Source organism: Fusarium oxysporum, chromosome 4, assembly GCF_000149955.1.
Source record: "Fusarium oxysporum f. sp. lycopersici 4287 chromosome 4, whole genome shotgun sequence".
In the NCBI taxonomy this organism is placed as follows: Eukaryota; Fungi; Ascomycota; class Sordariomycetes; order Hypocreales; family Nectriaceae; genus Fusarium; species Fusarium oxysporum.
Genome location: NC_030989.1, coordinates 5,076,335 through 5,091,581, shown reverse-complemented (window position 1 = coordinate 5,091,581; position 15,247 = coordinate 5,076,335). Strand labels below are relative to the sequence as shown.

Below are 15,247 nucleotides of genomic sequence, written 5' to 3'. Positions count from 1 at the left end.
CAGTCGCCTTATACTCTTCTCTATACATCTTTGGTAATTATCACTCTGTAAGAAAACCGGGCTCTATTCGCGTTTTAGGGTCCTCAGACTAGAGGAATCGGCCTCTTTCTCGTTGGTAGGTTCGGCTTGCTGCTGGATCGATCTACCTGGAACTATGCCAATCAGAACCCTGCAGCACATGGCGTTCATTATTGGCATTTGCGGCTGGGCTGACCTTTTTTGACAGATATAATAAGGCTTACAGGGTAGCAAGAATTTCTCTTTAGTGGTTCGTTTGCGTTTCTTTCATTGTGGAGCAGCGGCTGGTGAGGCGGCTTACTCAATTCTGCCTCATGGGGCATCGTATCGACAATTCTCTATGCTATTTCCTAATAGTATTAGTGTTGTTATCTCATATATTCACTTCTACCCACTCTAACTCTGTGGGTGGACCACATGATATGTACCAACCTCGTCGCTTTAACGCCCGACGAAACGGAGACTATCTTCCAGTTACAATATTACTTGGTCGCGATCCCGCCATCTTCAGTTGTGGCGAAAGGGTGATCAATAATTTACGTTATGCATTCACACGTATGTCCTACCTTGAGCACATTTGTGATTGGTCAGATAACTCCCTGCTGCATGGATATGCCATAATGCCTAGGAATCCTTTTTGCCGCCTAGGTACGGCTCTTAAGTATTACATTAGAAACAATTGTTGTGGAAGTAGGGTACCTATAGGGTTAGTACAGTGGTTTGATACGGGCCGCCGATAAGAGTGGGGAGCCGGGGAGCCGGGGAGGAGGGGAGGGGAGGACGGTCACCAGACTGGTGGCCACGCTGTATAGCCGCTGCCGGCATTTGTTGAACATTAGGCATTTGCTGAGGTTTCACGTACAAGAAGGGACCTTCTATAGTTGCACATGGAAACAGTAAAGCCTTTTAGGGCAGAAGTACTACAGAACACAACGTGAATAAGCATAAAAATCTGCATTGATAGACCGATACAAGTAATGTCTGATAGTCTGCCTGATAGTCTGCCCATTGCAAGGATGGGTCAGCGTGCATGTTCCGTGCAGACATTGCTGAGGCTTCCAACTGTGTTGTTGAGTATTTCCGCGGAGGTAGTTGGGAAATACCGAGATAGCCCCTTGTAAGTTTTTCCACTTCTGTCTTAGCCTTCCAATAGTGCTGTCCGCCTATTAGCCGCCCTCCGGGGCATTATGCATGCATAGGCTAGTTTATGTTCTTGTAATTTGCAACTTACCTTAAAAGGGATATCCAAGCATCCCCAGAGTCTCAATTAATTTAAACATCAATAGGATAGGCCAGCTTATATATATCGTCATAAACCTCACAGGAATCATTGGAGGGAGGCCCAAGACGATACGATTGTGGTTTATGACGAGCAAGATAGTCGTACTGATAAACAGCCGTCTCAAAGACAACCTGAAGGTCAATTAGGTGCGCGACGCGGTATGAAACCCCCGAGCCACTGAACGACTCTAAGCCTGAATGAGGTTGGGAAGGTGCCTTGATGGGGTGGACTGGAACTGGGAGAGGAACCGCCCAAGGGATTTATCAGATATCGAAAGAGCTGTGCATCGAGACTTATGATGTAGAATGTTCAGAATCAGGCCGCCTTTAATCACCTACGCGGACAAAACCGCGCAGCCACGCGGGGTTTTCTAGGGCCTTTATCCAATCTTAGGTTTAGGGAATGAAGACCCTAGAACTATAAAGAGAATGTCTCAAGTTCCCTCAAACTTGGGGAGCTTATCCGGGGGAGGGGGGGTCAAAACTATGGCGTCCAATAATGACGAGTTGTTTATGGTTATTTATTCTCTACCCTGAAACTAAGGCTAAGCATATGCTAATTCGAACCGGCCGGAGCACATGTTCAGTAGACCAACAACAGCGCCTGAAAGGAGCAAGTGCATAGGATATGTAGTCTAGGCACTGCTATTATCCACAGCCTGGTCTAGCGCTCCCGAGCTGACACTTTAAGTGTATCCTCTGTTGTGGCTGTCATATACGTTCATAGTAGACCTCCCATTTGCAATATTGCCCTCCATCTGCCTCGACGCCTCACTGAACATGTGCACAGGTCTGTTTGTGTGAATTTGTCGAGGTAAAAGAGGGGGTCGGTACAACAGGTCATCCCGAACCATTACATCTATATATTCCGGATAACTCTTCCTGGTCTTGTTTTGTAAAATGAACAATTTGTCGAGACTTTACCGTTGACCTTAAGTTGTTGAGTTTGTAACCCGGTCCTAAGCCTTCAGAGGAGCCCCGGGCGAGGCCACATTCCCTTAGGGCTCGAGGATTTTCTAATCATTAAGGTTGGTTGCTCTTGAATTGTTTGAGTTGTTGGAAGTTGCTCCGGTCTGGGCCGTATCCTGTTCGCGCCAGATGAGTTGTTCAGCCAAAACAACCAAAAGAGGAAATGTAATTCGATAGCTACCAACCACACTCGTCGTTTGATGATTCTCATCCATTCATTGCCGTCCCGTATTTTCCGTTGCCTCGTTCCATCTTTTCCATTCCAATCCATTCATAGAACGCGACAGGGATTGATAACCCTCTTTACGCATAGGTGACGCTCGGCGTAGCCACACACCTCAGCTACATCCAGCGGACTGCCTTACCTGCGCCTCAAACAACGAAACCCAACATTACTTGCTCCCAGTTATAGAAGAGCTGTAATAATTTCTCCATCATTTCCCCCCAAGCGCCACACAATGAGCGGTCAGTCATATGCAGAGGAAAATTGCTATTGACGCCTAGTGGCGCTGTCACGCGGGTGATATTTCAGCCCCAGATGGACGATGCAACCAGCTGTACCATTAGTGACCTTGGCCGCATAAACCTGCAGAATGACCATATGGGAAGTTACTTAGAATTTACATTAAGAACGAAGCTGTATTCCTGGCGCCAAGAATATATAAGGGGGGTCGATGTCCCTTAAATGGTCTTGGCAATATATCCTCTGCCAATATCTTCATCATCAGTCCTCGTTAACAACCTCTCTTTGCATCATGAGATTCATATACGTTCCACATATCATCTTTCTTGTCTCACCGGCACCCGTGGTTCTGGCTACGAATAAATGGTCTGACTGCCAGCAAAAGGTGTTGCAAATCCAAGCCGGGGAGCTTACCCTGGGCTCTATCAATAACGAAACTCTCAACGAGTTTCTTTACCATGGTCCAGTAACTGGGCTTGATCGGAACTTCCCCAGAGACAAGTATCTCGCAGTCACATACGAAGGTATTCTTTCACAGTCTCCCCTCTAGACCACGTAATGTTCCCGAATCTAACCCACTCTGTGTGTCATCAGGCTGCGAAGCAATCTGCGGCAATCCAGTCGCCACCTATGACGCACCCGAAGCACTAAGCCTTGCGGCTAACTGGATATTCCCGCTAGCTATTCTGCTTAACCTCCCGTATGAGTCCCTTCATGAAAGGAAGATATCCAAGACGCTGGTAGCAGTTCTCAACTGGCTGGGCTCTCCCCAAACAGCCCTAACAGCAACTATCTTCAACTTCCGCCAATTACGCGAGTCCCATCGGCGGGTCCAAAGGCGGGTCAATGCCGCCCAGTCACACCTATACAGCGCGGCCTACTTTGTGATGTGCTGTATGAATCAGTACGACGGGTTGGCTCTTGTAGAGAATAACGGTGACCCAGCACACATGCTAAACATCCTAGTTTATGGCCTGTTTCGGCCATTGTCTGGTGATCAAAGTCCCGATGTTGACCTCACTCGTCAGCTCTTGGTTACACTCGCATTTCAGCTGCGTATGTTACGTCGACGCGGAGTTATTCCTATGCTCGCTAATTTAGGCACATTTCTCATCGCGTTTATCTTCTCTGTCGTCCTGGCCTTCGCAGAGCTTGGGGATAACAATACTCCATTCTCATTGGCTTTCGGGCTTTTGATGACCTGGCTTCCGCTCTTGGTGGTCTTTACGATCATCGACCGGAATCCTGTCTCCTCGGAGCGTGTGAGGTGAGTGCTTACATTACTCAGCTTAACCTCTTTTTCGATAACATGGCCTGAGGGTGCTGATTACAACAGGGAACTGATCTCCCGCTGGCTCTACAATGTCGAGGCTGTTAAGACCTGGGCCTCTGAGCCTGTAAACGATCCTAACAACATTGAGTGGTGGCAGGATAACACTGAAATTCCTCAAGCTCTGAAAATCGACGTATTCATTGGACAGGGCAGAAAAATTCAGTTTTGTGGACTACCCCATGCATTACTCGAGGCCTCCGCGACTGTTGACTTCCACACCGAAACAAATCTTTCGGGATGTGCAAATGAAGCGGCCAATAGACTAAAGGGGCGGAAGCCTAAAGCATGGTATGTTGTGGCGGTGCTCTCTTTCCTCTTGGTATGGTGCGCGATTATGAGCGCCTTTGTGGTATCTTTCACAGCCCCGACCATAGGCCTGGGTTGCCGATCACTCACGTATCTCCTCTTCGGCGCCTTCAGCTCTGTGTCTTGGGTGATCCAGTTTTCCAAGCGTCCGCCGCAGTGGGCACTTTGGGTGTCATACATCTCCAACACTCTAGCCATTCTGACCCTACTTGTTGTGATCGTATTCCAGGTAAGACATCATCTGAAACATCAGCCATGCTCTAATTTCAAAACAAGCTGCTTTCTATTCGCTGTGTTGTGCTAACCTCGAGTGACTAACAGGTGACTGGCGTGGCTAGTAATTGCTACTGCAAGTCAAGCGCTCTAAACGCGCCTTTGCTTGGGGGTTACCTCGATTTCGAGGGCCCTGCGTTTTATCGGGATCACTTCAATGTCCTTCAATACTGGGCCGCTGCGGCTGTCATTGGGGGATCGGTTCCAACAATTCCATTTATTGTCGCCTTATTCTGGTGGCTTAAGTGCAGGCATCTTTGGCAGGCGAATGAGGGTTGGCAACCGCAAGGGCCTCGCGGTATCCCAGCTGACACGAGGTGGCTGCTGTAGTAGTTCGACGGGGAAATAGACCGGACTAATAAGCAGCTCTTATCATTTGGCATCACCGTTGCACTGACTATACTATTGTCAACAACAGGGCTTGCTCCTGTCTCTATCGCCATATAGGAGGCTCTAAACAGGTTCCCTTTACCAAATCTAACCCCTGTACTCAGCTATGCCATTTTCCCCACTTATTGCCACAAACGCTCCATGTAACCCACCGTGCTCAATAACACACATTTGCGATTAAACTGTGGCGCTTTTAGCGTGAGTCTGCTGACCAAAAGTCTATACATGAGACAATATCTGACTGTGAATAATTCTTCACCTTTAATTACAGTCTTTGAGCCCTCTGAAACCTAGATTGTCGCTCCGTACACGCTCTTCAGGCTCTAGATACGCGATCCCATCAGCCCATTCCATTATCGTTACATTTGACCTGCTTCTGCGGCATAGTGCTCCTTCGCTGGACCCATCTCGCATAGCACTTGGCCCAGCATTCACGACGGCACAATGCCTACAGCTCAGGCACTACTGCAACAAAAGCTGACCATCACACCCAAAACAGCTTCTCTCCTCATGCGAGCCGGTTACAGCGATTACCGCGAACTTAGACATGCCACGCCGAACGGTATAGTCGAGCAGTTCACATCCAAGTTCGGTATCCCAAAGACATCCGCCTCCGCTTATCGGCGTGCATGTCGCAGGCTGGTCTTTCTTGGAACACAAGACGATCCCGAAGAGCAAGAGAAGATTTGCGCTGACTGGACCAACAAAGGCCTAGCCGCTCGTGGAATTTGGAGGGCTGACTTTGATGATCTGACGGGAGAGCAGATTGCCGAGTTGCTTACGGGTACAGGAAAATGATATGTTTCCGGAGGTAGGAGGGCTGCGTCACTTTGGAATAGGATAAGGTGCTATTTGGACTATGGCTATATCGCAGTCGACAGAAATATTGTCTTCTAAATATCCAATCTGTTTTCATCCATCTACCACAAATGACTCATCCCTTCTTGGGAATAGACGTGACGTAAAACAGACCATTTCTCCTATATTATCGGCCATTACGTGCTTTCCCAGCCTAATCTAAGCTGATTAACAATAATACGCGAGGAGGAAATATTATTAGTTGCACCATTTGCTTCAGTCACAGATCCAAGATGTAGCCGTTAATTCTTTCCCCTTATTTTCCCTTCTAATACTAATCTTACGTGCTATCTTTATTTCAATAAGAATGCGTATAAATATAGTAATACTATTATTTGATAGTCAAATTAAGGTAGCTAAGCTGCTTCTCAAGGGTAAGGCTGACATCACGGTTACAAACAATAAAGGAGTCACGCCAGTCAGTACGGCATTACTATCAGGCTTATAGGTTTAGAAGAGACGCATCGTAGCCACGGCGGTTAGCTGCTTCGTGATAGCAACCTCATCTGATCCATTGGAATTGATTGGACCCTGTTCGTGGCGGCATTCACCGTTCTTGCGGAGTCCTAACCCAATGATAATAATTGTTGTTTCAGCTCAGCTCATGCGCGGCAGTGAGAATCTGTTATCATGAGACTTGGTACGGGATAGATATTGTAGTCTGGCCTGCGGGCAAGAACAGTGCAGTTAATACCCATTGAAATTATCCATAGATCTTATATCTAAAGAATTGAGTGAGGGAAACTTTTGAGTGGTCAAATATCGATTTATGAATACCGAGATAAATAAACATCAAACCCCATAGTGAATATAGGGAATCCATGGCGGATAAACAGGCTCCTCGTCGCAAGTTACAATATCCCTCGAGAACCCGTCCAGACCTCTCGCTTCAAGCTCCTCTCCATCGCCTCTCTCATTTCCACCTCCTCTTACCTGTAAACTTCCAATTGTCCGGTGATCAGTCCCAGACATTGTCAACCAGCGATCCCGAAGCTCTCTGGAAGCTTTATGGAGTCCACGAGAGACTGCTTCATCCGTCATGCCATTCTGCATCATTCCTTCATATGTAATCCTAGCCATATCTACACAGATCTCATCTTTGACCTCCCATAAAGTCCCGATGACATGGCGAAAACCAGCTGTGTGAAACCCATTTATGAGGTGAATTCCTTCGTCCGCCAGGTCATTATGATCGATGCGGCCAGTGCCACAGGCCGAGAGATAGGCAAGAAAAGGGGAGTGACTCTGTAGGTTTATGTCTAATAGGTCCAACACGGTCAGGCACTTCTCTCTTTCTTTGTCTAGACAGAGATAGCTTCCGATTGGATCCTCGGGATCTGTACGGGCATGGCCTGCGAAGTGAAATATCCCGCATTCAAGCAAGCTTGACAGAATATTATCCCTGTTTGGTTCAGGCTCATTTGGCTCGACCAACATTAACTTGCATATGCCACGGATAGCTGCTATTTCTCTGGTTGCGAAGGGCAGTTTTGAGCTACCAGGGGTGGCTTCCATTGCGACGAGCAGTGCATTTGTCTGGGTCGCAGCCAGTATAGGTCTCTTCCTGCCGTGTATGATTGACCGTATGGAGCTATGATATGACGAGATGACTCTATCAATGACCGTTTCGGAGGAGCCTTTTGAGTGATACCCAGCAGCGTGAATGGGGAACTTATTCAGAAGTCCTGTCATGATCCACCAAACATGAGGCCAATCTCCCCCAGAAGGGGGTTTGTCAAATCCCAACGCGTTCAATACAGGACTTGCGACGCAGTCCCACAGCCATTCAAGGGCCTCACCACTTCTGAATGTGCCATTTTTGACATACTCAATCATCTCACGGCGGTTGAAGTCAGCCAGAGGCACAGATGTGATCTGATGACTCTCAACCAAAATCGCATCGCAACGTAGCATGCTGGTGTTGATTATGATGATAGGACCACTTTCTGCTGCTGATTTGATCTCGGATTCCGAGGGGGGTAATAGAAACGTCTCAAAGCCTGATTGCTGACGAATCTCCGCAAGCAAGCTTTCAAACTCGTCGCCTGCCTCGTGACGCCGACTCTCGTCAACATTCCATTCAGGATCCTCGGTATCCAATGTCCTTCCAGAAGTAGAAGGGGAAGATAGCTGTTCACGCAGAGTAATGAACTTGCTTGCTAGATCAGGACACTGCTCTTCCAAGGACTTGATATCGGCACGCATCTCATCCAAAGACAAAGCAAACATGCCGCGACCCTTCTCTAAAAGACCCAATGCCACCGATGGATCTTCGCCAAGATGGAGTGCTAGACCAGCCGCCTCAGATGATACCCCACCTATTTTAAGTAAAAGATCCTGTTTGTCCGAACTCTCGAGTGATCGCACAGCCATTTGCGGAATGAGATCCACCACGTACTTGGCGTCCTCGTAAGCTTGTTCCATGTTTTGCTGGACCATGCATACTGAGATTAGTTTCACACCAGCCTCTATGCGCGTCACCACTGGCGATTGTGTCTGAAACAGAGCAGCTCTGTAGAAGAACTCTGTTCGCTGAAGATCTTCAGGTGACTCTGTCTCCCCGTATCTCTTTGCAAAGAACAATGCGATAAGAGACATGGTATCGGCCTGTTGTGGGTGGCTTGGCCCCAGGGCGAACAGTGCCTGCTGGGTCAAGCCAATAGCCTCATCGAGATCTTCGAGATCTTGCGTCATCTGGTATCTTCTTTGCATAATGGCCCCCAAGTCGTGCAGTCGCGCTGGCCATTCGACGTGTTCTTTGGGGGTAGCTTCCTTAGCCTCGTTGCCCATCTTGACACATTCCTCTAGATCCTCGAAGGCGCCTGTGCTATCGAAACGAGCAATCAGACATGCTGACAAGTTTCCGAGACGTATGTGTCTCAGGGCATTGCCTGTTGGTGTCGCGTCCACTGAGCCTTTAGCCAATGCAATTGCTGTGTCGAGATCCAGTTGTTCCCCAGTTCTCTGGTACAAGGTCAGGAGGTATCCCGAGAGATTGCAAGCATGTGTTGCCCAGTCATCAGAACCCTCTTGGGTCTGTTCAAACGCCATTGTCGCTATTCTGATAGTTTCTGAAAGGTCTCCTAATGCACCTGTTCTCGCGTACCTATCACTGAGACCGACAGCTAGACCAGCAAGTCGCGTCACCCGTTCTGGATCATCAATGGATGTTGCATCAATAGCCTGTCTAGAAAACACGATCTGTTGATTGAGGTCGTCTATTATACCGGTAAGGACATATCGATCTGAAAAACTACCGGCGAGTAGGTGCAGTAATGTGCTGCGGGATGAGTGCTCCTTCGGGGATGATTCGAGCAGCTTTTTGGCGATATCAATAGCCTCTTCTGAAGCAGAGACAGAGCCTGTTCGCTTGCTTTTTGTTCGAAGCCGGACCATAAGATCGATCACAAGGTCTATAATTTCCGGGTCATCCTCTGTTGTGTCTTTAAGGGTTCTTCTAGCCATTTCAATACTCTCTTCCAGATCCGGCGGTGATCCCTTAACATTATACCGAGTGTAGATGCAATCTCCGAGATCCGTTAACCATTGGGGCCAAGATGAGTCATCTTCTTTCGATACATCAACAGACCGCCTGAAAACCTCAACAGCCTCATCAAGGTCTCTTGGGTCTCTCTCGAAGACGAACTTGTGACGGAGCAGGCGTCCTAGGTTATTTAAACATGTTGCAGCCATCGGACTGCCATCGGGAATGGCTTTTACCGCTTCTCGAGCAACAAAAAGAGCCTCTATAGGACTTTTTTCTCCATTTGAAGCGATATAATGCTCACGGAGGAGGTTGGCGACCTCGTAAAGATGACGAGATCGTTCGGAACTTCCTTCTGGCAGACCATGAACAGCTTGCTGTAGCGAGACAATATACTGTTCCAGCTCCCCACCATTGTCGGAGTAGTTGGAATTGGTGAGTGGTCTGCTGGACATTTCCCTCTATCTGATAATGGAAAGTGTGTTGTAGACGGAAATCTGTCTTTCACAGGGAAGTCTCGTGATGTTGTACGCGAGAATTGCGAGAGGTTTTGAACTCACTGTTTTCTGGTGAGATTACATGATTTCTTCCCTAATTTTCAAGGCGCCTCGTCGTAAGACACAGTTCTTCGAGCTGTAGAGTAATTGATTTGGAGGGAGTAACTGGGCAGCAATGCATAATGCATACCCTCAAGCAATCAAGCTGGGCTTGAAAATGGACCAGTGATTGGCTCTAGGGTATCATGACGACAGCTTATGTTTCCTCATCTCGGACATAGTGGGTTGCTGCCTAATCTATTTGTAAGGAGGTATAAGTGGCATTTCTATATGTTTACTTCTTGGTTATATGGGATATCCGAGATGGCCAGCTAATTGCTTTGAAGTGAGCATAAGAATGAGGTTTAACAAATCTCAAGTAGATAAGATGGCTGCAGCAAGATCTGTTTATCTGGGTGACTCTTTAGATAAAGGAAAGCACGCTAAGATAAAAATGGACAATCCGGGCTATAGATTTCCCGATAAAATGTCACCATGCCGCCAAACTCCACTAAATAATTTCAAGGCTGGCCTGTTCGTCCGTCCGTCCCGGCCCGCGCCGCTTGGTCACATTAGTTCTGTACCTGGTTGCTCTCCTCAAATCGATCCCTTACCTGTAATCACTGCCGCCATTCCGGATCTGTGTTTGCATGCAATGCGATCTTTTTTAACTCTAATAACGTGGTTATGTAATTATAAAAAGGACAGCGCGGTCGAGGAGGCATGTCGAGTGGAAAAGGCTGCGCGGTAATTGTCCTCATATTGTGGCTTGACCACTACGCAAAATCTGAATGAACAATATATTACTGACCCAATAGGTAATGAGAAACAAGAACAGGGCATAAGCAGTCCACAAACTGCCATACAGCGTGCCCTATGTTGCAGGCGACGGCCCGAATTGCAGCCATTGGCCGGCATGGCCCGATTAGTTCCTTCCGAGCAATCCTTTTACAGGGATTCGTATTTGTATCTAAAATGGGATTGGCGAGATAGAATGTACAGGCATGCTTCTCACTTTGACATGCCGAGAATGGCTGCGGGATAATCAAATGACTGATCAGATAACTAGGCTAAGATTCACTTAGGCAGGTAGCCATCAGTAAACGGCAGAAAAGAGCGCGGATAACTATTTCGGTCCAGTTTCGAGGTAACAATCCGATCCTTTGTTAGTAATAATTCCCACTTAACTGGTGACTCGCCCATGCAATACCCCTGGTAAATAGGCGATTCTAACTTAATCACACTACCCAATGCAGGATCTCTTAAATTACCTTAAGAAGGATAGATGCCGTTTATGCAGTAAGACGGATGTTTCCCTTATAATTAACAGCTATTCCAATGGAACTGGCCTTTATGATTGGAGGGAATTTTGGCTGTATGTTGCTAGTGACTTACCTGGCAAGGTCTTTTTGTTGGCCCCACCTTGGCGAGCGGTACCTTTGAGACCGACAGTTATTAACAGATTTTTACGCCGAAAGGAAAGTCAGTAAGGCAAGTGTTCCCACTGAGTAATTGGTAATAATACGATTAGTTGATCCTTACACAGACCGGAAAATAAGCGAATGGCGAGGTAGCCAATCGCTACGTAGCCGAGGGGGTCGCTCTATGCTTCCTCCAGTTTATCAATCTTCGGCGATTGAAGTCTCTTGTGCTCACGAGATTTAGAATAACATGATCATACTCCAAGTATAAAGATGCAAGCTATTCCTCCCTTCGATCTACTCTTTCCATAGCTTAGCCACAGCTTCAGAACATCAAGCCAACCTTCTCCCATACATCACAAAACCTTCTTAACAATTCCGTGACGCTTCTTGCCCCCGAAGTCATCAACATGGTCGCTACCAAGTTCCTCATTATGGCCATGGCCGCAATTGTCACGGCCACCCCAGTCGCATCAGCCCCTAAAGCTGAGTCCACTGCGTGGTCACCTCTCAACATTGAGGACAAGATCGACTGGGATGGAGTCGATAGGAAAGCCTTCAAGGACCCAGCCAACTGGAACAACACCGCCTCAGCTGGTAACACCAAGAGACCTGCTGATTCCATGGTCATCTTGGCTGGACCTTGTGATCAAGGTACTTGCCCTGACTACAACGCGGCATTCGACCTGGTGTACACCTTCACCGCCGTGCCTGTTCCTCCTAGCAACCCCAACGACCCTCCCCTGACAATCTTCTCCTCCAACTCTGACATCCGAGTCAACGATTGCAACAACTGCCAGCGCACCAAAGTCGGCAGCAGTCTCGGTGGCACTGTTGCTGGCGGTTGCTTGGACTTCACCTCGTGTGGCCGCCCCCAGACAATTTGCGTGGACCCGGGCAAGTCTCGCGCCCACCGTATTTGGAAGGATAAGAACGTCAAGACGTGCTATAACATGAGGGTTGAGAACCTTGGAAGTTGTGGTTTTGTCAAGTCTCGCATTGTCCTACACCCTACCGGTGAGACCGCTTGCAACTGGTAGAGGGTTTCTCGTCATTGGCGAATGATGCTTCAGGGAACTGTATAATATTCTTACTATCTTTAAGACAACATATTAGAAATGGGAATGGTAGGGGACTGACCCGGGGGAGCTATTGCGGGATGCAACGGGGGGTTGAACTTAAATAGCATGATAGTAAAAGCCTTCTCGATTAATAAGATCAACTTCACCAGATATGAGACTGCAGCATCTTGAGACCTGCCAACTCTCAGAGAATTGATGAACCGGCATTGCTAGACCATATGACTAGTTAGCTCCCATAACCAGGGTCTCAGGCAATTCCCAATGTCCACAACAAATTGAAGATTCCGGACAACTCTCCGGGGCTAGCCAGCACTTCAAGCTAGTAGATCTGCAGTTGAGCAACCTTTGGGGTAGACTTGCGCTATCCCATGTTACCTGGATTAGTGTGATTTAACCAGGAAGCAAGGCATCCGAAATAAAGCCAGCATTGCCACTGGAATCACCAGCCCTTATGCTGGACATTTCTTAATCACCTCTGGTCTTGGATCTACGATATCTGAGTTTAGACCAACCCTCTTGCCATTCTATCTACACGCTTCACAAGCTAAAGGCTGCTGATCAGGTCACTCGTGAAAAGACTAGTTTAGATAGTCTCTAATCTGAAACTAAGTACTGTATTGAGACTCTTGTAGCTACCATTCCCTCCCCCAATTTCGAGGTCGCTAGGGTCAAACAACCTCTTTAGCGGTTTCATTTGCCCCGTGAGTGACGTTACCTAACTTCCTCTGCTTACGCCATTCCTCAGCGTAACGAACTCCGAATCCATGCTCAAAGACGACGCGGATCTCCTCCAAGGTCATTCCTGCAGCTTCCGGGTAGCAGAAGAAGACAAAGACAAAACCAATGAAAGACAACGCAGCGTAAAAGCCAAAGGTGCCAGAGGGGGAGATTCCACGCATCATTGACAAGAAAGTAGATGAGACGATGATATTAGGACCCCAGTTGCACATGTTGATCATCATGGTACCCATAGCACGGACTTCCATGGGGAGGAATTCATTGGCTTGCCAGGGCACACAGCCAAGACCAGCGGCGTAGCTGGCGACGAAGAGAATCATGGAGACAAGAACGACGATGGCAGGCCATCCAACCTTATCATCTGTGAGTTCCAGAGTCTGTCGATCGATTGGGATCTTGGTGAATACACCAGCTGCCAGGAGGAGAAAGACGGGCATTCCCCACATGGTCCATAGCAAGAGTCTGCGACGACCAACTCTGTCAATAAGGAAGATGGAAGCAAAAGTAAAGATCCAGTTAGTGGCAGTTACAATAGTCCCGACGGCGATGGGGTTGTCGAATCCAACGATCTGAAAGAGAGTGCTTGAGTAGTACATCATGGTGTTGAAGCCACAGAGTTGCTGCGTAGCCATCAGACCACACGCGACAATGGCGGCTCTGCGATTGGCAGGAACAGTCACAAGGCTCTTCAGAGATTGGCGAACTGAAATCTCTTCGTTGAGAGCCTTTGCCTGTGTGACACCGTATTGTATGTCGGCCATCATCTGAGCGATTTGGGTCTCGTTGGCTGTTGGGTACATCCGTTGCAAGACTCGAAGGCATTCGTCCGATCGATTATGGAAGCACAACTGGCGAGGTGACTCGGGACACCAGAATAGAAGAACTCCAAGGAGGATGGATGGGAGTCCTCCCAGTCCAACCATGTATCGCCAGCCATGAGGAACCTTGTAGAAGGCCGCGTCGAAAGCATAGGCGAGAAGGGAACCGGTCGCTAGGAAAACCATGTCGATCGAGATCATACGGCCGCGGTACTTGGCTGGTGCAATTTCTGCAATGTAAAGTGGGATAATCTGGCTCGCGTATTAGTAACAATAAATTTGTCTGTCACAGGGGCCAAAGCAACATACCATCGAGGCTGAACCGACACCAAGACCAACAAGAACTCGGCCAACACACATTTGGACCAGCGAGTATGAAGCAGCCTGCACAACAGCACCGATAGTGAAGAGCACTGAGGCAAACCAGATAGCAGGCTTTCGTCCGTACTTGTCGGCCGTGATTCCCGCGATGATGGCTCCGATAAACGCACCAGCAGCGCAAAGAGCAGTGATGAGCTCTTTGTTGCTAGGGGTTAGGATTCGACTGTCAAGGTCATCTCCAAGAACCACGAGAACACCAGAGATGACACCAGTGTCATAGCCAAACAGCATGCCACCGATGGCGGTTGCAACAACGCAGAGGTTGAGGAAAAGGCCAGGAGCAGAGTCTTCAATGAAGTCCTGCCCTCCTTTGGTGTCATTTTCGACGTGGCTGACTTGCGTCTGGGATGACTCCAAGACTTCGTCGTTCTTTGCCATTTTGTGTTGAGGGGTAATTAAAATGGATGATATGTGACGGTGCTGATGATGGACGAGGGAGTGGAAGTGATGATCTCTGCCTTTTTATACTTATGTGTAGGAGTTGAGGGTGGCTATGATGAGGTATAGACCTCGTCTATCGGGGATACCCAGGACTAGCAATCTGTGTCTAGACCAGTGCTGATGCTCTGTCTGACCAATGAGCGTGCATAGAAATGGTTCTCGGATCGAGCGTGGCCAAACCTTGATTCTGGGGTAGAAGCGGAGAACCATCGCATCCCCCTCTCTCCCCATGGGGTTGAGGTAGACGAGCCAGATTAGCGTGATGGGAATTAAGCCCGGTAGTCCGTGGTCGAGGGAATTTTAAGAGAATGGAAAGTGTATCCGTTGTCAAGGTAATTACTTTGTTTGGCAATGAAGCCATGACTCGTAACCCCTGCTCCATTTGTTGTTCCACACTGGGCAAGTCTATCCGTACTAATGGTTAGTCTCTCCGCGAGATTCGACCCGCTTTTTCG

At 48.1% G+C, this 15,247-nt stretch overlaps 5 protein-coding genes across 5 annotated transcripts; 3 read left to right on the top strand and 2 right to left on the bottom strand.

Moving 5' to 3' along the window:
• Positions 1-3,023: 3,023 nt before the first annotated feature.
• Positions 3,024-4,973, top strand: FOXG_04659 (uncharacterized protein; the record flags this gene model as incomplete). Its single annotated transcript, XM_018382688.1, has 4 exons — positions 3,024-3,255; positions 3,326-3,998; positions 4,068-4,599; positions 4,692-4,973. 4 exons carry the CDS (start codon positions 3,024-3,026, stop codon positions 4,971-4,973), a joined length of 1,719 nt encoding a protein of 572 aa, XP_018239444.1.
• A 243-nt stretch (positions 4,974-5,216) lies between these two features.
• Positions 5,217-6,270, top strand: FOXG_04658 (uncharacterized protein). The gene has a single exon (XM_018382687.1). The coding sequence runs from the start codon at positions 5,478-5,480 to the stop codon at positions 5,829-5,831; it is 354 nt and encodes a 117-aa protein (XP_018239443.1). The 5' UTR covers positions 5,217-5,477; the 3' UTR covers positions 5,832-6,270.
• A 359-nt stretch (positions 6,271-6,629) lies between these two features.
• FOXG_04657 (uncharacterized protein) lies at positions 6,630-10,001 on the bottom strand. Its single transcript, XM_018382686.1, has one exon. It carries the CDS (start codon positions 9,828-9,830, stop codon positions 6,684-6,686), a length of 3,147 nt encoding a protein of 1,048 aa, XP_018239442.1. The 5' UTR covers positions 9,831-10,001; the 3' UTR covers positions 6,630-6,683.
• Positions 10,002-11,651: 1,650 nt separating this feature from the next.
• Positions 11,652-12,566, top strand: FOXG_04656 (uncharacterized protein). The gene has a single exon (XM_018382685.1). The coding sequence runs from the start codon at positions 11,743-11,745 to the stop codon at positions 12,370-12,372; it is 630 nt and encodes a 209-aa protein (XP_018239441.1). The 5' UTR covers positions 11,652-11,742; the 3' UTR covers positions 12,373-12,566.
• A 516-nt stretch (positions 12,567-13,082) lies between these two features.
• On the bottom strand, positions 13,083-14,729 carry FOXG_04655 (uncharacterized protein; the record flags this gene model as incomplete). The annotated part of the gene is made up of 2 exons (XM_018382684.1): positions 13,083-14,222; positions 14,280-14,729. The coding sequence occupies 2 exons, from the start codon at positions 14,727-14,729 to the stop codon at positions 13,083-13,085; spliced, it is 1,590 nt and encodes a 529-aa protein (XP_018239440.1).
• Between the last annotated feature and the right edge of the window lie 518 nt (positions 14,730-15,247).